This window comes from Pundamilia nyererei, unplaced genomic scaffold, assembly GCF_000239375.1.
Source record: "Pundamilia nyererei isolate P.nyererei 1_Seehausen unplaced genomic scaffold, PunNye1.0 scaffold00099, whole genome shotgun sequence".
NCBI lineage: Eukaryota > Metazoa > Chordata > Actinopteri > Cichliformes > Cichlidae > Pundamilia > Pundamilia nyererei.
The window spans coordinates 2,193,107-2,215,621 of record NW_005187500.1 but is presented as its reverse complement, the minus strand read 5'-3'; the positions used below and the strand labels follow the sequence as shown (position 1 = coordinate 2,215,621).

Below are 22,515 nucleotides of genomic sequence, written 5' to 3'. Positions count from 1 at the left end.
ACAGACGGGCATCAGTAGATCTTATATGCCTACATATTTATATCAATACTGATACCACAACAATATCTTGTCAATACAAAATATCAATATCTTAATTAAAAGTTGTTGTTCCTTTGAACAGCAGCTGGTGTTTACAGAGTACCGATGTCACCTGTGAAATGAAACGAACAAAATCTTTTTCTCTCCACTTTGTCTTCACACCAGTCCCCGCTATGATCACGTCCTACCCCAACACCACATTGGCCACGCAGGGCGAAGAAAAGAAGATGAGCTGCACGGCCCACGGTGAGAAACCCATCATGGTGCGCTGGGAAAAGGAGGAACGCATCATCAACCCTGAGACCAGCCGTTACGTGGTTTCTGTCAAGGAGGTGGGCGATGAAGTCATCTCCACCCTGCAGGTAGGAGGCTGAAGTGGTCAGTCTGAGATTATATTTTGTTGGTGTATGATGATGGTTTAATATTTGGCGCAGTTTCCATGTGAGTTAAATTAGATTTAAACCTAATCTAATTGTTAGACTGTATTTAAAGATGGATACTGTATGTTTGCCATCTATGGGGATGTGCTGGGATGAATCTGTAGCATCGTCACATCATTAGAGACATAAGAACAAAGGGAATATTGTATTTTTACATTTACATTCAAGGCCACAAACATTCAAAAGCCAAAAACGATGGGAAACAATTTTCTAAATGATGTTTCACATCCTGCCAAGATCCTTACGCTGAGGCAACATCCCAAAATATAAAGATACAACAATTATTCTCACTTTGTTACTTCGGCAATACTATTGGACCAAAAGGCATCCATTAGATGTATTATTCTACACCCATTCATTATTCACGTCCTGTCGTTCCTCTGCATCCACTAGATCATGCCCACAGTGAGGGAGGACTCCGGCTTCTTCTCCTGCCATGCCATTAACTCTTTTGGTGAAGACAGAGGAATCATACAGCTCACGGTACAAGGTATAACTTCACCTGACTGAAATGCTCAAATAAAGCCATAGATCCTTTTAAGCCTCACAATAATGCATCCTCCAGTAACACTGAGTTAACTTTGGGCCTTGTAGAGCCCCCGGACCCCCCAGAAGTGGAGATCAGAGAAGTGAAAGACAGAACCATCGCACTGCGTTGGACGATGGGGTTCGATGGCAACAGTCCAATAACAGGCTTTGATATTGAGAGCAAGAATAAATCAGGTACAGTGAAGCTTATTTAAGTCCATAATTACAACATACTGGTGTAATACCAATCTGGAAAACAGCTAAGCCAGTAGAGAGACGTGAATTATCAGTGCATTCATTTAATCTCAAAGCTATAATTTAATGCACTTAGCCTGATTTGACCTCTTGAGTTCAGGCCCACCAATAAAACTTGGCCTTTCCCCCTCAGCCTCCTGGGATACTGCACAGAAGACCAAAGACGTCTCCCCTCAGCTCAACCAGGCCACCATCATCGACCTTCATCCTTCGTCCACCTACAACATCCGCATGTTTGCCAAGAACCTGATTGGGAAGAGTGAGGCCAGCAATGAGCTCACCATCACCACTGATGAAGCAGGTGAGAATTAAGAGATTGAATCCCTCACAAAGCCAAATGCATTCTGTGCTGTTTTTCTCTGCAGAGCTAAATAATGCAAGCACGCATTTATCTGATTTTCAGGACTGTGAATAATGTACAGTAAGACAAAACTCGGTGTAGCAAAAACGCACGGTGAAAGACAACAATCAGAGTGTGAGCAGCGAATTAGAGACAGGAGGCAAAAGGAGGTGAAGAGCCAACTGTGTCACTTCATTAACAGCCCGGTGACATCAGCCCATCGGCTCTGATGCATTATTGAACACACGCTGACCCTGCACTAAAAGCAAAACTTTTCAATTAGCAGCCTCGGTAGTAAATGTCACACTCTGGTCAATAGAGAAAAGCAGGAGGGAAATTACCCCCCAAGTGCTCCCCACTCTGGCAGCCTCCCCTCACCCTCAGCAGCCACCTACATATACAAGCTCCATATATTTATCCACAGCCTCACTCATTCAGTTGGTTCGATGTGCACACTTTAATCAGACGTTTATGTCGTTGACATGATCTCAGCTCCTGATGGTCCACCTCAGGATGTGCAGCTGGAAGCCCTCTCCTCCCAGAGCATCCGAGTCACATGGAGGGTGAGTTCAGCTGATCCTGTGTGTTACCATAGACTGAATGTGTGCAGTCTTTAGCTGTATACATATAGATACAGATTTATCTCCAAATCCAGTGCTGTTCTCTCCACTGTGTCCATAAGCATTTAACCTGCTGCTCCTGTGGATTAGCTCAGCAGCGAGCAGAGTAGCTCAGCTCAGGTGTTTCTTTATTTTACTTTGAGGATTTGAAGCAGTTTGCTGTAGGATATTTTATTACTCTGCTTTTTCAGAAGAAGTTACAATATTTGCATCTCTCATCTGCTTAGTTGAAAGTCTGGGAATCCATTATTGCAATGTGCAATAACATGTGGTCTTGTTTAAAGCTTGCATTGTTGTATTTCAAAGCAATTCAATTCATGCATCCACGTCATGCTTTCACAAATGGCACACTGCTACGCTTTAAATCAGTGGTCCCCAACCCCCGGGCCTCGGACCGGTACCGGTCCGTGAGTCGTTTGGTACCGGGCCGCGAGAGTAGAGGCTCAGGTGTGAAATGTATAGTTTTCAGGGTTTTTATCGGTTTTCAGCGTTATTTTGTTATCGTTTTTATCGTTAACTCGGTTTTCCTGGGTCTTTTCACGTGTGTTATGAATAAATCTCCTTTTTTCGGTACCGGTACTAGTTTTATTTTGTTGTATTTATCTGCGACACCTTAAAGGCCGGTCGGGCATAAACCGGTCCGTGGCGCAAAAAAGGTTGGAGACCGCTGCTTTAAATGATAAAAAAGTGCACATTTTCTCTCAACCAGCAAAAAGAAAAGGTTTGTGCTGGTGCTTCAGTTCTCCCAGTAAATGATTAAGAAAGACAAACAGAATGATTTGAATATAAATCATTTGCAGCATTACAACATTTTCTTTTCCTTCAGCAGAATGAGGAATGCATTTGGATGCATCACCTACTTGGTGTCATGTATCGTTACACCTTCTTGTTTCCTGCCCGTACTGACCATTCAGACCTAAATACGCCCTTAATGCATTTTTGATTGTGTTTTGGTAGGTTGGGTGTTATAAACAAGATGGATTTCATTACCAGATGTGAACAACACATGATAGGAGCATGAGTGGAAAAAATCTGATTAACTGACAAATTATCTGTGTGTGTGCTAGCACTCCCTCGTTAGCACAGTGTATATTTAATTCAGCCAGAAAATCTCTAATGAGTGTTGTCATTTTTCTGCCAGCCGCCCAAAAAGCACCTCCAAAATGGGGCCATCAAAGGCTACCAGGTAGGCTACAGGGAGTACAGCTCAGGAGGAAACTACCAGTTCAGTGTGATCAGCGTGGAGACCACAGGGGACAATGCAGAAAGCCTGGTGTTGGATAATCTGAAGAAGTTCACCCAGTATGGAGTCGTGGTGCAAGCCAGTAACAGCGCTGGGACGGGGCCGTCTTCCACCGAGGTGGCTGCTACCACACTGGAGGACGGTAAGAGGGGAGGAAATAAAACTATTCTTATTATTTGCAGTTTCACATCAACATTTTAATGAATGAGAAATGTTGTACGCAGAATATGAGACAAAACCCTTGATCTAAATACAGCACGAATACATTTGGAGTATCGCATTACAAACACAGCTGTGAAGGAGCCAGGCAGCGTGGTTTAATGTTGCAGCTATTTGTGAGGATGTAACACAACCTAGTGGAGATCACTGGGTATTACGTGTGTTGTCAGTGTTTGTTTTTATACTCTGGGTTTTTTCTACTCAGTGCCCAGTCGTCCCCCAGAGAACGTCCAGGCCGTTGCGACTTCCCCAGAGGTCATTTCACTGTCCTGGCTGACGCCTCCTAAAGAAGCTCTGAATGGCAACTTGCTGGGATTCAGGGTTATCTACTGGGCCAACCTGCCTGATGGAGGTACACACACACACACACACACACACAGACACACACACACACACACACACACACACACACACACACACACACACACACACACACGAGCATGCAAGCCTGAATTTAGATTAACATGCATTTTACAAAAATGCATCTCAGTCTCCAGAAATCTGCACTTCCTCCTCAAATAGAGTATAATTATAAACTATTCCTGATAGCATTTCTTTCATGAAAACATATACACACACAGGTTGGTGTGATCTGCACTACTATGAGTCTGCTTCCAATCAGAGCAGAGGTGGATAACCCTGTAGGATGCACCTGTGCAGGGGGCACACCTAGCCTGCTAGCATGTCTGAAGGATCAGTGTGTGAGCTAAGAGCCAGATCAAGCCACAAGTGACAAAAATCAAATGCAGAGATGGTGAGGCTTAGGCTAAAATAACTGAGTCAGAGAGAGCTGCGTTCCCTGGACAAGGATCACCTGATCTGTTAGCACAAGTGCGGTCAGTGGATAAAGAAATGTCAAGAAATGTAGGTCAAAGTCATAACATCCAACATGGATGAAGGGGCATCCGTTTTATAATTATTTAATACATCTGTTCATTTAATATGTTTCCATTTAACATTTTAATATGCTAAAGATTTGTATTTCTATTATTTTATCCAACCACGGTCTTTATTGTTTATTTCAATTCAATTCAGCTTTGTTCAGTCACCTCTAAGCACCTCTAACAACCTCTATGAGCAAGCACTCGGTAATAGTGGGAAGGAAAAACTCCCTCTTAGCAGGAAGGACAACCATCTGCTGCAATTCCTGCATTCTTGTGGACTGATGTTCTAATTTGTTAGTAGCTACAAACAAATAAAAAGAAATAGTGATGAAGCTAAGATTTGTGCATAAAACATTTGATTTGTTTGTGTCGGTGAATGAGGCCCGCTGTTTTCTTACATTTAGTGAAGCCCTGCAGATCCCCACACTGAGCCTAGACCAAATAATTTTACTTGACCAGTCCACATCCAAGGACACTCTGACAGCTTCACTGTGGTTTTGGAGCGTGTTGCCCAATTACAGCAGACTTAGTGGTCCTAGTATTCTGAGATGTCCTTGGGCAAGATATTGTTGATGCCAGTGGCAGGCCATCACTTCTGAGGCTATTACTGTAAATATGTGCACGTGTAAAAAGATTGATAGAATTGCTAAGGTTAAGCAGTGCTCTAAGTTACCATCCTGACATGCCGGCTCAAAGCTTTACTGCGTGTGACTTTTTCTTGGTCATTAGAAGCAAGTAGCTTTTAGTGTAGATACTCAGATGGATTTTTAAGGCATGGCATAACCTTCACTGCTGGCCAACAGGCTGCATGCTGATGGAAGGCGGACAGCATAGCATGGCAGTGTCAGCCAGATTGCTTGTGACAGCATGATTACCTTTGCCCCTTGCACTGTCACATCACATTGGCCTGCCTACAGAACATGAACGCTCAAGACTTGACAGCCATGGCTAGTTTGCATGGTAACAGTGAATATTCTCAAAGCTACATTAAAATGCTATTATTTGTAAATATTTGTGTTTATAATTTTTTATATATACTGTAGCCTAACAATTAATATATTGAGCTGTTTATTGCACTCAATGGCAGACAAGTGTAGTACATCAGGATGATGGAATAATCTCATTGGCCAGCAGAGGGAGTTATAGAACCTGCAGTGGTGCAGGCTGTGCCGGTGCTGCAGTTTGTAGGACAATAACAAACTGGATGTTATGACTTTGTTCATTTGTTTTTGTTTTTTTGTAAATACTTCTGTTGAGTAAGAGAAATCAGAGTATCTAAAATCTAAAAGACCACAGAACTGAATTTTTGAATACTCTGCCAGTGATTTTCCTGCTTATTCAGTCTATTTTTTTTCCATAATGTCAGCAAAACAGTTAAAAAATTAGAATGTAACATATTCAAATTGCTTCTTTTGTCTGACCAACAGCCTAAACAGCCAAAAACTATAATCTTCAGCAATTATGTCAAACAATGAACAGCAGCAAGTCATCACAGCATCTGCAAATATCCTTTTGGCTCGGAAAAACAATTAATCCACCGTTCGAATCAATTAAAGTCACGGGAGAGCTGCAGTTATCTCGCAGTTGCAGGCACTAGAAAAATACGGGCCTCTGATTATTGTCACTTTTCTTTATCGGGATGTGGTTCCAGTTTGATGCAAACATAATTTTTGATTTTTAATTTTTTTTGAATTTTTATATGTTCCTGGATATGAAGACTGTGGGCCAGACACAGACAACCACAGTCTTGGTTAACCTGTACATCCTATTGTGTTTTTCAAGTGTTTTAAACACTCTCCTCCTTAATGAGGAGAAGAGCAGTAGCTGGGGGTCCGTTATAGATCTCTGGAGTGAAATGAAAAACTAGAACTGTGGACGAGAACACATTGTGGTGAAGGAATACAGACACATTGAGGTGTTGATAATCCAGAAGTTAAGAGCTGAGGGAAGCATGTACGCTTGGATCCAGACTTGTTTAAATTTTGTGACTGAATATGAAATCATCTCAGGCTGTGCTCGCTTAGGCCTGATATTACTTTTATGTATTTGAGCCTCTATATTTTAGTAGTGACATGTTTGGACCAGTGGCAACCTGTCACATAACAGGATTATTTATAACAGGAGACATTATGGGGATTTTTGTTTTCCACAAAAATAATTCAGGAACCAGAATATTCTTACATATACTGAAGCCCGATTTAATACTGCTGTCAGTGTGTTTAGAGGATAAATCTGAATTTAAACAAGTTCAGAACCTAAACATATAACTGTTTAGGTTAACAAAGAAAGACTTCTTTAAGTTTCCTGAAGATGTCTCCAAGGTCCTTAGATTACCATGACCTGGATGACTGAGAGCCTACACAGACATTATATGTGCAGTTATTCTCAGTCTCATTTTTTCCAGTTGATCCAGTCAAACATAAACAGTTTAACATGTCAGAAGTGAACAGAGATGTGTAGACACCGCGCTGCTTTATTCACTATTCTCCAAACTCTCTCATCTTCTTCTGTTTTCTGTCGGCCAGAGCTCGGAGAGATCCGGAACGTGACAACCTCTAAGCCCTCACTGGAGCTGGATGGATTGGAGAAATATACCAACTACAGCATCCAGGTGCTGGCCTTCACCAGAGCTGGTGATGGTGTCCGCAGTGAACAGATTTACACCCGCACCAAGGAGGACGGTAGGCCGATTGAGTCACCTCTCCAAATAAAAAGGCAGCTGTCAGGTTGTAGCGAGCTTCTGTCATAGAGGTTGTTTCATGGTCAGGTTATGCTAAGATCTGTGCTAAAGTGAATTTGACTCACTGCCTCAAGGAATTACAATATCTCCCCTCTTTACACTAAATGTCAGTTTTTCTAGACCAACAGTATTTTACTGGGATAAAAATGAGGCAGGATCCTAAATATACTTATTAAGTAGAGAGCAGTAAGTCTCGCATGCAGCAGAGAGAATATGTTATGTGGCCATCTGTTATCTAGCTGTATAATCAGTGTAAAAAGAGCCATAAAAATCTTTCAAGTATTAATATTAGCTTAATGTGGGGAGTATATCAACTAAATTATCTCATGCTTTCAGTTCCCGGTCCTCCGGCGGGTGTAAAGGCAGCAGCTGCATCCAACTCAATGGTGTTCGTGTCCTGGCTTCCTCCTCTCAAAGTGAACGGCATCATCAGGAAATACACCGTTTTCTGCTCCAACCCACACCCCACGGTAAAGCACATCAACAAAGTATCATTCAAAAAGACAATGTTACACTGTTACACATTGTTGCAACATTGTTTGTTCGTTTTTTAATTCAAGTTCCGGTTTTAGAGCTAGCTAACCAGGAAGATAACCAGGAAACTGGAGCTTCGGCTCGAAGCAAAGATGACTTATGTTTGTTTAATAATTACAGTAAAAGTAAAGTAAAAACAAAAGTTTACAAAAAAACAGAAATAATTAGTAATTGTGTGGGTTTCTTTAGCTTTAAAGAGCTTTACACCTGCTCAGCATAATGCTACAGCACCCTCAGTTTTCATAGCCCTGCATATCAGGACATTTAGAACCATTTATTTATTACTATTTGAAGCATATATCACACAAGCAACTGTAAATATGTGATGTGTCCTAAAGACGTGTGTACACACAAGGCATGAACATGTGAGACACAAATATTTGTAGCACCTAAACAACTATAACATTTGCAGAGGTGTACAAAAAAATCACAGATAGTGAATAAATGTGAACTCTGGCCAGTATAGTTTGAGCTATTTGAGAACTGGTCGCAGACAGCATCAGTCCAGCTGGGTGCAAACACGATGTTTGTTCATTACTGGTTTGGGCTCAATAGAAAACATCAGCATGTGTAGTTTTACCCCTGAGTGTTTTTTTATGCACTGGAGTCATTTATGAACGTCCTCCCTCCTCCAGGTGAGCAGTGAGTTTGAGGCGGCCCCAGATGTATTCTTCTACCGCATCCCCAACCTGAGCAAAAACCGTCAGTACAGCGTCTGGGTTGTTGCAGTGACTGCTGCGGGCCGTGGAAATGCCAGCGAGATCATCACTGTCAAACCCATGGCTGAGGGTCGGTGGAGCTACTCTCTTATAAAATGTGCTTTTCAATGCTGAACAGCTCTCTGTTGCCTGGTATCACGTTTGTGAGCTCGAAGTGCAAAGTGGATGCGTAAAATGTGCAGTTTGGGTTAAAATGACTCTTAAGACAAGGAGCATTACTAAATGGGAATAATGCTACATTCGGCCCTGGGAACATGTTGCATGTTCTGTAAACGCAGATAAGCTGATGCATATACCAACAGGTCTTTATTGTCTGGAGTCAGCTCCTATATTAAGCGCCCGCTGCAGAGCTTTCTGGTCTTGCACTGTGCATATCTAATACCAGTTTGTGATCTTTGCAGTTACGATTCTTTCTATTGCTCCCCTGTAGAAAGTTGCAATAATTGTCACAGAAATGTATTCTTCACTAGTTTCTTTAAGAAGTCTGTCAGGTTAGACATGTGTGAGCACACCTTAAGTTAAATTCTCCATCTGAAATATTTAAACAGGAACACATGTCTTTGAATTTCACTGCAGGCTGATCAGTTGTGTGTTTTTGCAGCTCCGGCTCGGATCCTGACCTTCAACAGGACCGTAACGACCCCCTGGATGAGGGACATCTTGCTGCCTTGTAAGGCAGTTGGCGATCCTTCACCAACCATCAAGTGGCTGAAGGAGATGTGAGTAAAATACTAATCACTGAGGATCACTGAGGATCTTTTCACAGCTGAATATTTGTGGATATTGTCTCCTTAATATATCCAGTGTCTGTGTGGCACACTAGAAGCTGAAAGTTAATCGTAAATGCATCTCTGCCTCAGCAACGGGACCCCAGCACCCGTTGTGATTGACAGCCGGCGCAGCGTCCATACGAACGGCAGCCTCGTTATCCGCACAGTGAAAGCAGAGGATTCTGGGAACTACACATGTGTGGCCAGTAACAGCTTTGGGCTGGACAAGATTGTCCTAAACCTCCAGGTTCAAGGTGAGAATTACAACATGGGCAGAAAGACAAAAGAATGACACGTTATCATCTTTTTCAGTGCTAGATTTCTTTCTTTAAATCCTGCTGTTTCCTTCAGTTCCTCCTGACCAGCCTCGCCTCACAGTGACCAAGACAACCACCACCTCCATCACCCTCTCCTGGATCCCAGGAGATAACGGTGGCAGCTCCATTAGAGGTCAGAGAGATTCTGCCTGTCCTTCTCTGTCCCTGCTTTTTTTACCATTTGATTTACATTCATGTCTCCATCTGTGCCACCTTCAGGCTACATCTTGCAGTACTCAGAGGATAACAGTGAACAGTGGGGTAATTTTGCCATCAGTCCAAGTGAGCGCTCTTACAGGCTAGAGAATCTCAAATGCGGCACCTGGTACAAGTTCACCCTAACCGCCCAGAATGCCGTGGGCCCCGGACGCATCAGTGAGATCATTGAAGCAAAGACCCATGGGAAAGGTATGAACTGTTCTTCTTTAAGGGGCATGTTACAGGTTAGTCGTTGTGCAGCCTCCACTTATTTAAAAGTAAACTTAAAATACTTAACAATACAGCAAATGATTGGAGTGATAAAGACGTTGAGTGCATGTTTTAAAAGGTCAAAGAGGTTTTAACTTTTTTCCCTCAGAAATAATAATATATACGGTGTGATCAAACCTGTGAAGAGCCAAAACCTTATTGGATTTAAACCAGACCGATCCTTCAAAATTCTCATGCATGAGCAGACTGCAGTTATTTTTAGATCATTGCCTTTTAATTATCCTGGATCTTCTCCGGTGTGTTAACTTAATTTTCATTTTTTGGAGCAATGGAAGCAACTTTTTAGTGTACTTTGTGCAAACACACAATGGCTCAGTGGCAATTCAGGAGGTTGCACTCCCTCATCGGGGCTTGAGCTGACAGTCTCACCCTGGAGGATGAATTCTCATTGTGGACTCCTCAGCTGTAGACTTTCTTACCAGGACACCCAGATCCTACCACCCGCTCAGGTTTCAGACCGCCGCCTGTGCAGTTTTCAGATCCCTGGTGAAATCTCAGAGCGCGCTCGACAGATCCACCAAATTTGAATTTGGTTTCAGTTTCTGAAAACATCCTGATTTAGAAAATAAAGTGATAGCACAGAATGTGTTGCATCTGATTAAGTGTACACACAGTCACTGGTAAATCCTTCCTGCAAATAATGCACTCTGTCACAAGGTTCATGAACTTGACAGTGAGTTTACTCAAATGGCTTCCTTATCACGATAGCTGCCAATGTCAGCATGGGTCCAAATCTCTGAGGTTTCCTGTTTCCAGCACTTTGTTGAACGTATGCAACAAAGAATAAAGACTGTGGTGAATGCAAAAGCAGATCTAATCAAGGTGTACTTTGTCTTAAGCTCTTAATTTTCTGTCTGAATGCTGATTATTTTTCCTTCTTCCCACAGAACCTCAGTACTCTAAAGAACAGGAGCTCTTCACTAGCATCAATGCCACTCGAGTCAAGCTCAACCTGAACGGCTGGAATAACGGCGGATGCCCGATCACCTCGTTCACCCTGGAGTATCGGCCGGTAGACTCGCCCACTTGGACCACGGCACAGCGCACCTCCCTCACCAAGAGCTACGTCCTCTACGACCTGCAGGAGGCCACCTGGTACGAGCTGCAGATGAAAGTCTACAACAGCGCCGGCTATGCCGAGAAGAGAGTCAAGTTTGGAACACTCAGCTACGATGGCAGTGAGTTCACATGGTGGCAGGAGACCATCTGTTTCCCACTCTTTTCTTCACAGGGAGCAGAGTGATTGTCTGTCGTGGGCTACTGAAACCAGCAGGGTACTGTAGCTGTGTGATTCACTGGCTGCTCCAGAGGTAGTATCATGTGAACACTCACACTTTAGGAGGGAATTGGTGATAAAAGCCATAAGTTCTCAGTAACTATAGCATTAAGAGTCTGACTAAGTGTGAGAGTTTGAAGCAAAGAGGAATAAATTACCTTTTCTGTTAATGGCAGAGCTCCAGGCTCAAGGAGACTGAGCCGCCTTTGACAAATCGGGCAATAAAAAGCACATTTCATACCAAATCTAGTGGCTGCAGCTTGGCTTTCATGATGACGCCGCCTTCACAAGCCCTCTGAATTCCAACACAAGAATCAAATAATCTCCTGATCTCCTTTGAGATAAAGGATACCAGCATTACCAGCTCATATTGCACACCAGGGGCTCAGCAGTATTCTACCACAATCACTTCTGAGGAACAAATACTTCATTTCCTCCCTCACTCACATTCTGCGACTGCTGAAGAGAGGGTGGGGGTGAGCATTAAGCTGTGAAGGATGAGTTCATTGGTACTGAGGTACAGTTGGGCGAAATGAGAACAAAGCATTAGTGTCAATTTGACAAAGGTCAAGCACAACGATTAGGAAAGGGCAGCAGCTTATGGTGAAACACAAAATTTGTAATGCTCTTGACTTTTTTTTACTCATTAGGATTCATTCAGTAGCTTTCATTTAAAGAGACAGATCAGGGGGTTGTCATGCAGGTTGTGTCTCCTGACACTGTCACATGACCTCTGCACAGGTACCATCGCACCTTTAGTGAAGGCGCCCAATGTGAGCGAGGATAACTCTGGGAGCGGTGAGGGTTTGAAGATGATGGTAACCATTTCCTGCGTGTTGGTGGGTATCGTCGTGATCTTCATCGGCCTTCTGGTGCTGAGGAGGAGGAGGAGGGAGCAGAGGCTCAAGAGGCTCAGAGGTGAGATGATGGGGGTCCCCGCACGTGATGGGCGGGTTTCCCAAATCTGCTACGTGCTTGCCTCTAACAGTTTCTCTTTATGTTTCCTAGATGCAAAAAGCTTGGCTGAGATGCTCATGAGGTAACATCTTCATTAAGCCGTCATCATTTACCTCAGCATGCACACAGACGCAATTACAGATCTTTTTACTTCCACTCATTTTTCATCTGCTCTGTGCTTCTCAGTAAAAACACGCGTCCAGCAGAGCCAATTAACAAACAGCAGCAGACGCTCCGCATGCACATCGATATCCCCAGAGCCCAGCTTCTCATCGAGGAGAGAGACACCATGGAGACTGTTGGTAAGCACGCAGCGAGCACTGGTGACACAGGACATAATGTACGATGGCGCGCAGGCTAAGTTTGTTTCTGCTGCTGTCTCAAAGATGACAGGTCCACTGTGCTACTGACCGACAACGACTTCGGGGAGACACAGAAGCAGAAGTCGTCCACAGTCACCCACACTGTCCACTACCAATCAATCTCCCAGGCCACTGGTCCACTGGTAGACGTGTCTGATGCCAGACCAGGAACTAGTAAGTCCAGTACGGACTCTTTTTTTAACTTCATAATACATTAAAATGTTTATGTGTCCTTTTATTTTCCCAGAACTCTCTCCTTTCATGAACCTTCCCTCTGTCACTTTGCCTTTTGTTTTGGAAGTTATGAGGATTCATTGAAAAGCTCAGCAGACTGCTGCCACACTCGTACGCCACATTATGCTGCTTCATAGTTACAGTGCTGTTGCCATGCCTGCTGTTCTGGAGTCAATAAGGTGTTTCCTTGTGGCGCGGTTTCACTACAGATTCTATATTTACATGAAATCCACTCCACAAATAGACTTCAGCTGGTTTATTATCAGGTATAAATAGCTGCAGGATGGCTGCACAAACTATTATTTGCAGGACAGATTTTAAAGTCAGCGCCATCATCCCTCGGTTGTTCTTTAGCCTTTGTATTTGAGCCCCACTGTGGAATTACTGCCACAGAAGCCACAGTATGTTGAACTCAATGCCACAAGCACAAAAAGTTGGACGAAGTTTTGTTGCCATTGGATGACCTCCTTCAGGCTCGAGGCTCCGGGTCACATTTAGAACTGGGTGACTTGGTAATCTTGGTAATCCACACACTCTTAAATCTCTGCGATGCCGTCTCAGTGCAGCAGTAGCTGCTGTGATATCGGCACAGTTAGTGGCAAATTGTGCACCGCCAACATTAGTGAATCTGATAAAGTTCTGGATTTTAAAATTCCTCCCACCTCTTACATACTATCTTCTCACTGTGCTCTCTTTATAAATACTGACAACACTTTTTTACACTCGTGCAACATGTTAATAAATTTGGCCCAATAGCTCTCATGCAGTGAGCTCACTGTCAGTTTTTATTACTTTAGTAATCAAAGTCTGCATAGTGACGCAGAAGAAAATCCACTGTAATCCCAGAGACTATATACTGTTGCCACTCTTTTCTGTTGTAATCATGACCATTTCATTGAGCCAAGTCGTTGCTCGACCTGTTTAAATACCTTGCGTTTCTCTGCCTCGCTCTCAGACCCGACAGCCCGCCGCACAGCCAAAGCTGGCCCAGCTGCTCGCAACAGGTACGCCAGCCAGTGGACCCTAAACCGCCCCCACCCGCCAGTCTCCTCTCACACTCTGAGCACTGATTGGAGGCTGCCCACACCCAGAGTGGCAGGCTCTGTTGACAAGGAGAGTGACAGCTACAGCGTCAGCCCATCTCAGGACACAGGTAAATGACACAGCTGCTCTGTGTGACCCGACACGTCTAACAGCATAGCACCTGTATTAACCTTCACAAAATGCCATTGCACTAATTCTAACAATGATCCACTCCACTAACTCTGGGCCTGATCCAGACCGTGCACGGAGCAGCATGGTGTCAACAGAGAGCGCCTCCTCCACTTACGAGGAGCTCGCCAGAGCCTACGAGCACGCCAAGATGGAGGAGCAGCTGCGACACGCCAAATTCACCATCACCGAATGCTTCATTTCTGACACTTCGTCAGAGCAGATGACTGCAGGCACCAACGACTACACCGACAGCCTGACCTCCAGCACACCATCCGAATCAGGCATCTGCCGCTTCACCGCTTCCCCACCCAAGCCTCAGGACGTCAGTCGGGTTATGAACATGGCCGTGCCCAAGGCTCACAGACCGGGTGAGGCCAAGCTGTCCAGAGGCCACACGTCAGCCTGCCTGAAACTATAACTGCTCAACATCTCTAATGTTTACCCCTAATATTAACACCAGCAGTGAATTCATTCAAGCTGATAGTCGTCTTATTTAAAGTGAAACCACAAGTCGAATCTGAATGAAAACAACTTGGACACAGATGCAGAAGCATTGTCTAAAAATTCATTATAGATGTGGCAAAAAAGAAAGGCAGCGATATCTGCTTTAAAAGGCACAGGAACGTTTTAATGAAGATGATATAAAACATTTTAGGTTCAGTCCAAAGTTAATGGAAATGTATTATTCTGACTGTGGGTAGGAACGTGGAGTTTTGATGCTGCAGTTTGACTTTTAAAATAAACGTTTGTTAAACTATAAAGCAAATTAAAGGTTTGGACGCTGAACAAGACAAATATGGTTTGGCAAGTAAACGCTTGTGATCCTTAAACTACACGTGGACGTTATTTTGAGATTAGAACAGGATTTTTTTCTTTCAGTTAGAACAAACGGTTGGAACGATTAAAGTGATTTTCTTTGCAGGCTTCTAGTTGTTGTCTGTTCGGGAGGTGTGAGCCTCTCACTGGTAATATCTGTTTGATAGTGTGAGCAAATCCCAGCCATTATAATGTAAATCCACATGAATGAAACTGTCCATTACCTGATTAGCGCATGCATTAGTGCATTACTGCTGATTTGGTGTTTTGTGCATTTCAAAATAAGAGTGCCCAGTTATTCCACAGGAGTGGAAGAGTAATTTGGCTGAAAAGAATAAGCAGGATTATTTTAGCCTGATAAGAACAGGGTGAGGTTGTTCAGGAGTGTCTGTCATCTTACTGACCCTGCTCTGTGTTTGTTGTCCCTCAGGGGGCGAGCTGGTTCACCTTCCTCCCTATCTGCGCATGGACTTCCTGTTAAACCGAGGCATGTCCTGCTCGGGGTCATCTAGGGGGACAGCTAGTGGGGAGAGAGCGGCCATGGGTCAAGCCTGCCTTGAGCCCCAGAAGAGCCGCTCGCTGAAGCGGCCCTCTCGGATGGCGCCCCCGACACCTACAGAGGCCCCTCAGGCCAGCAGGGACCCAGTGGCCCAGTGGCAACCCGGATCAGCGGCCACACTCCCCCACAGAGAGGGCTCAGAGCTGGCCCAGGCAGCCAAGCTCAGCACCTCCCAGGAGTCCCTGCTGGACTCCAGAGGACATCTGAAACAGAGCAGCAACCCCTACGCAAAGTCTTATACGCTAGTATAACAGCAGGGGCACCTGGGGCGGGACTAGAACTCACTCTAACACTGGACTTAACACTCAAGTGCAGTAAACTGACTTTCACCACACAGTTCTGTATATATGTCCCCTCCCTCCGAGGACGGGGTCACTTTTACTAATGTCCTTTTATTTATTTTAGACTTTTCTTTCACCTCTTGTTTGTATTTTTTGTTTTGTTTTGTTTATTTGTTTGTATCACTTGAGAAAAAAAAATTTCACTCATTTGGAGATGAGTCCAGTCGGAGCTTTGCCAAACTAATTGAGTAATGAGGGAGCATTTATTTATTCTTGTTCATTCTTTATAAGGAATTGGTGATTATTAATTGTTAGTTGTCAGCTATTATTGATCATTAATTACTGATTACCAAGTGATCTATTATCACCATCACTTCTCCAGTGTTTTCATAAGAGCCTGGACATCTTTTTTTCTTCCTCTTTGGTTTCTTTTCCTGGTTTCTGGAAGATGACGATTTGGAGTCATGTTTTTTCCTATGGAATTTTCTTCTGAAGCATTCAGTGAAACTCGGAGAAATCTCGGAACAAAAGCAATTGAAACTAGAGTCCAAACTTTTCAGCTGCTCTCAAATTGTTACTTTTTTTGAAGAAAAAAAAATCTATTTCCTATGGATGCATGGGGACTGACCAATTAAAAGACAATGAGGATTATGATCGCGGCTGGGTGGGCAGCCCAGTCGAGCATTTTGTCACACTATGAAATGATCCAATGTGAAGATTTATTATTCTTATTACTATAAATATATATATAAAAAGAGAATCACTTTTATTTGTGGATATTACAGGGAAGAATTGATTTGGTTAATAAAGTCCTTAGTCATGTTTGCACATATCTCATTTTAATTAGGAAATGGAGTCTCTGTTGATCTTTCTCTGTGTCCCATTCTCTGATGGTGCAATATGAAAAAAGATATGAAAAGTCTATGGAAACTATTGCTCTATACTGTACTGTAATGATGATAAATAACTATGTTGTGAGTATACTTACAGGGCCGGACACACTCCAGCTTTTGTATTCAGGTGTAGTTTACCACTGCTTGTCTGCCAGGTTGGTAAATGATGTTAGCTAGAACAGGGAGGTTTTTGAGTACTGATGGTTTGCACTTCACAACAGCCCGACTCAAGTGTGTCCAGATCCCTTCTCTCAGTGCACTAGGTAGAGTCTTCAGGGCTCTCACTGTCCTCAGTAGATTTACTGTTGCTGCATTGCAGCAATGCTCCTCTACAGGGAAAAAAAAACGTGAGACAATCCAGCAGAATTCCCCCCTTCGAACCAAACCTATAATGTCTATGGGAAGTATCTGAAAAAAAAAGTTCATGTGGATATATACGTAAGAAACTGTTTTTCTGTTCCTGTCTGCCCTGGCCCGTTTCTGTTCTCTTTCTTTCAGTTAGCCTGAGGGATCCAAAATGCTGTGAGGTCATAATGTCAGTTTCTATGATTAGTTTCTATGATTAACTGTCTTCATTATGATTATACATTTTAACAAAAAAAATGTCACTTTTTATTTTTAACATGAGTGTTCACCATGGTGGCACTGGAATAAAGAGAAACTAACACAAAGGTTCAAATTTGATTAATAAAATGGCTGTTCCCCAAAGTGTCCCTCGCAGCTTTGATGGTGGGGCGGAGGTGACGGAGCAGACGGGCCCAGAGCCGGTGGAGGCCGCGCTCCCTGCCTGCTTGGGCCGTGAATTTCGGCGAGAGAGATGCCCGGTCTTCACCTCGTTTTTGTCACTGTGACAGCGATGAAACATGAGTTTCCTAATGTTTAGCTTTGTACTCCCTACCTGCAGGTGGCAGTGATGTGCTGCTCAGTACAGTCTGGTCAACACAATGAGCCTGCAGTGTGCTGAGACCCTCTCTACCAAACCTGCTTGAGACTAAGATGAGCAGCTGAGTCTGCCCTGAATCGTGGACGGGATGTTTTCCAGAGATATTCAGCAGCAAATGTGCAGCATGGAGAGATTTTGTCAGAAGACAAATGACGAAAACACCAGCAAAGCCTCAAAATCCCAGAATGCACAGCAACAGTGTAAATGTTTCTTTTCCTTAAAGCAGGGGTGTCCAAGCCATTTTATTCCCTTTGATCGTATTTAGTGAAAGTCCCCTTTCTGTCAGTGTAAACAGTGAGATATAAGAAAAACAAGCGCAATTTCAACACTAAGTCTTGTTTTTTCTACATGCTGCTGTCGTAAATGAAAGAAATCCGTGAGCATGAATCTTAAATGTGTAAAATACAGAAATCTGGAATTCAATTACTTTAGTATGAATAGGAAAAGCTATCAGTAGGAAACACTAGGAAACTTCTGAAATTCCAGGGTCCTTCTTCACCTTTCCAAAGCTGATTCTCAACCCCGGGCGTTATGTTTGACACTCCTGCCCTAAAGGAAAAGAAACCAGGCAGCAGTTGAGTCATTTTTCCCGGTGTCATGTTGTTCCCACTGACATCTATTGACTTACTCTTTAGGGTTCCCAGTTTTGAGAAAGAGTCAGACGTCTGAACTGTTCATGATAAGCTATTATAATTTTTCATCCTCAGCTCAGATGTGTTTTAAGCAAAATTTCAAAAGTTTCCGTAGCTTCAGAATGAATCCCACGTCTGTGCTCAGGGATGACTGTATAAATCGAAGCTGACTGAAAGCACAAAACATTATTTTAAGAATGCCTAACACACCAGCAGCCTCACTTTTAAACGCCATGACATCCAGTGGTTTGCAGACTCCTAATGTCAGTGGCTCCACTCTCTCCATGAGGCTTTGCAGCTGTTGACTGCAATAACTGAGAAATTACACTGTAAATTATATACAATTATATAATTCATTTAAAATAAAAGCAGTTCAGATTTATTTTGAAAGCAGCCTTTGACCTTTACTGTGAAAGATTGAAAATCTGTGATCAGTTTGATTTCAGTTGTGTCGTCCATCGATGACGTGGAACATCAACGCTGATTATCCAAATTTAGATCAGTGATGTGACAGGTTAAAGCAACTAACCGTGCTCCAGGTAACTCTGCTACTGTCTCGTCTTTGGGTTTATCTAGAAAGACGCATTTGTATAAACAGGGCAGGACTGTTTATACAAAATTCATTTAAGAAAACCAAATGAATGAAACACTCAAAACTAAATCAGTTATATTTCTTTTAAATGTGACAGCGATGCCCCAGAACAGACTTTTTATCCAATGTTGTCAGAGTTTAATTATATAAACATGTCAGATATTTAATTATAGATGGTGGTGCTTGATGCCATATTGCCATAGAATATGAATGAATGCCCAAATGACTGTGCTGCCGGAGCGGGTGGAGTCAAATTTACTTAAAACAGTTCAGGTTGACCTTAAACATATCTGAAATCTTCCAAACATACTTATCAAATTCAGTTGTGGCTCTAAAATTATTCCCACAATCTTAAAACTGATGTATTTCTTCAGTTTTGAACTTAATTTTAAATAGAAATTCTCATAGAAACGTTTTTCGTTTTTCTAACTTAGTGCCAGATGATTATGTTGCAGCCACAGTTGGTCGTGACTAACTGCTGTGGTGCCGTACACTGAGAAACTCTAGGATGGATTTAGCTCTGATTGCCTGAAACATGAAACTTCATTTCTAAAGACTACAAGTGTAATTCAGATCATTCATCTGAAATTGGGGAGTGGGACCAGTTCTTTCACTACCAGTGCCCCCCTGTACCACATGACTGTCCACGGTATTTGGAGGCATCAGGTTCACTGCTCCAGAACACATTTTAATAAAAGGTACTAACTTCATTTTAAGCTTTTTTTGGCATTAATCGATAAAGTTTAGTATAATTATTGTCATTTGAAAATCAAAGCACTTCTAGAGCTTGTGAGGGTGACATTTGGCCGGAGCAGGAATGCAGTTGGACCGATAACAGCTTCTTCACCATAACAGACATGTTCATTGAGGTTTTCAGATCATTTCACACATTTCTGTGGTATTATTAAGAAAGGATAAAGAGAACTGCCAAGCAATAAAGTGCCACTTAACAGGCAGAAGGCACTGTGGGACATGTAGGCTGAAGTTAAATATCATGCAAGGGACGAAATGCGCTGAAAAGATTGGAGTGAAATATATCAGTTTAATTTTCTGCTCTAATGAAGTCAGTGTCAATTTAAAGTGTTGTTAAATTTCAGCCTGTCAAGACTCCGTCTGGTGTTGCTGCAGAGGATAAGTGTGAACAGTAGTGACAGAATTATGAAGAATCTTCCTAAACTGGTTTATTGATTCTGAACTCACCAGCCTGCCATCCTGAAGAGTCCACCTGAGCCTCACACGTCCTGCCTGCTAAATTGCTTCCATGGTCTTATATCACAAGACACAGATTAGCAGGAAGGTGTATTACTCAGCATGACAACTGTATCTGCCATCCACCTCCAAAGTCCACAACAAATTAAGCACGGTGACAGAGATTTACTCACCACCACACTCAGTGGTTAATAACAGCTGTCATAAATAAGGTTCAGGCTGCACTGAATTCTTTGCCTCTGATCAGCCTGAGAAATATGAATCCATCGTTTGCAGAGCTGAGGAAGTGGTTCTGAAAACGTAAAGTAATAAGCACGGATGCATGTCCCAGTGCAGACCTGAAGCAATGAGCTCTGAGCATGGCTCAGGCAGCTGGCCTTGTTTATGTTGTTATTTATTGGATTCCAGATATTTTTACTCCTCACAAACTCATTTAGTGAGTTACAGCAAAGGAGTTTATGTGATGATCACAGAGAAATCCTTACAGTGTGATCTGTTCGCACTCAGCTGGCAAAATCAACATCGATATATCCAAATGAAAAAGCGAAGAGATCAGATCAGATCAACTAATCAGAAATTTCTACAGATTTCACTGAAAATCGAAATTGAAATTGTTCCTTACAGATGTATTCATAGCTTTGCTGTGGTCATTGAAATTCTAGTCAGGTCTTTAAGATGTGTCAAGAGTGTGAGTGGAACCCACGTGTGCCCAACTCATACTTAGCTGGGACACACATTCAGACATGTATATAAAATCCCAATTTAAACACAGCATGTTGGGGAAAATGCCTACATAATAAAACTTTGCTGAAACTTAAACCTTAATTTGTGCAAGGGCTGCTATGAGCACTCAAGAAATGTAAAATAGAAGAAGTTTGGAACTATCAGGACTCTTTCTGAAGCCGGCTGCCAGGTTATCGATCAGGGAGGTGATGAAAAACCCAGGGCCAAAGGCACAAACCCGCACAGAGAAGACACGTCATCATAGATGCTTCCCTTCCAGTCTGAAGTTACTTTACACAATATGCTAAGAAGAAAGGGATAATCTGCCCACATCCAGGTTTGCAAATCATAAAGACACAAAAGAAGGAAGAAAACTTCACTTTAGTTTGTCATTATAGCTTGAGTTTACTTGTGGGAATATGGCAAATGTTTCAAATGAATTTTACAGATCATACAGTGCAGTAGGATGCCTGAAAAGTTTCTGAAAAGAACATAATACACAGCATAACAAACATGTCATTACTTCCTGATAAAATTCTCAGCTTCCATTACGAATGATTTTAATGTGAAATAATACCCAAAATATCTACTAGGAAACAGGTTTAAATTAGAATTTCACGTCTTCCACTCCACTGAGGTTCTGTTACTGAACACTGTGGTCAGCAGCTGTGCTTTTTGATGAGATGGCAGAAGAGCAGAGATTCACCTGCAGCACTGTGTTTAACGCCGTATGATATTGTTGCTCTGAAACGACACAAAAACCCCACGTAACTTACACTTAAAAAGTCTGCCTGTATTATAACTCAGTGTTTCCATGGTAACAAATTAGTAATGAGTAGCACTGCAGGGCAAAAATAGGAAAACGTGGCTCAGCATTTGTGGTCTGCCATGCTGCGAAGGTGTTTTTAGAGCCAAGTGGAGACAGTCCAGTCACATACTGAATCCTGTCATGTCAACAAGCCCCAGGAGCTCATTTCTACATTGCTTAGATTTTATGCTCCTGGACACTGTTTGTGACAATAGAAAATAAAAATTTAATTGGATCTCCTGTTTTGTTTTTCCAGTTTTAATTAATTCATGATTTTGTTTTCTAGAAGCCAAACATCTGCTACTAGAATGATGGAGAAATCTGTGTTTGAGAAAGTTGTACTTTTAAGCTGCTTTAAAAAATATTTAAATTCAAAATATTCAACAGTTTGGTTAGTGCAACTCTTTTGTCCACATTACCAAAAATGTAAATCAAGTTAAGGGCACAGGTCCACAAGGACAAAAGGATGTTGAATGAGAAATCAACGACGTTCATGAATCACTTAAAACCTCTTTTCAAGGTCAATCATTAGAACCTTTTGATCCCAGCTTGTATATACTAGCAAAAAAAATTAACTAGTGCAATATTTGTATAGCACTGTGATCAATGAAAATAGACTTTTAACTGCAGCACACAAAGTACATTGTGTGTGCATTTAACCACTTTCACAATCGTCACTAAAGTTTTCGTATAATCTTGCAGCTTTGCACATGAATGCTTCACTGTCAGCTTTTTCAACTTTCTTCTTAAATCACAGATGTTGAAGCATGTGACCTGCTGCATGCGGTGCACGAATTCTGTAGCAAGGAAAGAAATACTCAAAAAAAAAAAAATCACTCCTTTCCGTTGTCTTTATTTATTTCTCTGTAGCAGTGGGT

The 22,515-nt window shown here is 42.5% G+C and overlaps 1 protein-coding gene across 3 annotated transcripts in view; it reads left to right on the top strand.

The window, feature by feature from the left end:
* The window catches only part of dscama (Down syndrome cell adhesion molecule a), a 103,793-nt gene extending 87,823 nt beyond the window's left edge, over positions 1 to 15,970 (top strand). The window contains exons 12-33 of one of the 3 annotated variants that reach the window (XM_013912751.1): positions 205 to 401; positions 873 to 969; positions 1,074 to 1,202; positions 1,396 to 1,563; positions 2,095 to 2,165; positions 3,364 to 3,607; positions 3,890 to 4,036; positions 7,094 to 7,249; positions 7,645 to 7,778; positions 8,478 to 8,631; positions 9,163 to 9,280; positions 9,422 to 9,585; positions 9,683 to 9,781; positions 9,868 to 10,056; positions 11,025 to 11,315; positions 12,155 to 12,331; positions 12,422 to 12,452; positions 12,557 to 12,672; positions 12,757 to 12,906; positions 13,922 to 14,119; positions 14,247 to 14,549; positions 15,428 to 15,970. In XM_013912751.1, the coding sequence (XP_013768205.1) occupies positions 205 to 401; positions 873 to 969; positions 1,074 to 1,202; positions 1,396 to 1,563; positions 2,095 to 2,165; positions 3,364 to 3,607; positions 3,890 to 4,036; positions 7,094 to 7,249; positions 7,645 to 7,778; positions 8,478 to 8,631; positions 9,163 to 9,280; positions 9,422 to 9,585; positions 9,683 to 9,781; positions 9,868 to 10,056; positions 11,025 to 11,315; positions 12,155 to 12,331; positions 12,422 to 12,452; positions 12,557 to 12,672; positions 12,757 to 12,906; positions 13,922 to 14,119; positions 14,247 to 14,549; positions 15,428 to 15,807 (3,713 nt within the window). In that variant the 3' untranslated portion in view covers positions 15,808 to 15,970. Of the gene's footprint in view, positions 1 to 204; positions 402 to 872; positions 970 to 1,073; positions 1,203 to 1,395; positions 1,564 to 2,094; positions 2,166 to 3,363; positions 3,608 to 3,889; positions 4,037 to 7,093; positions 7,250 to 7,644; positions 7,779 to 8,477; positions 8,632 to 9,162; positions 9,281 to 9,421; positions 9,586 to 9,682; positions 9,782 to 9,867; positions 10,057 to 11,024; positions 11,316 to 12,154; positions 12,332 to 12,421; positions 12,453 to 12,556; positions 12,673 to 12,756; positions 12,916 to 13,921; positions 14,120 to 14,246; positions 14,550 to 15,427 lie in introns of all 3 variants that reach the window. The other 2 variants (XM_013912750.1, XM_013912752.1) reach the window with 2 other exon arrangements.
* The last annotated feature ends 6,545 nt before the right edge of the window (positions 15,971 to 22,515 follow it).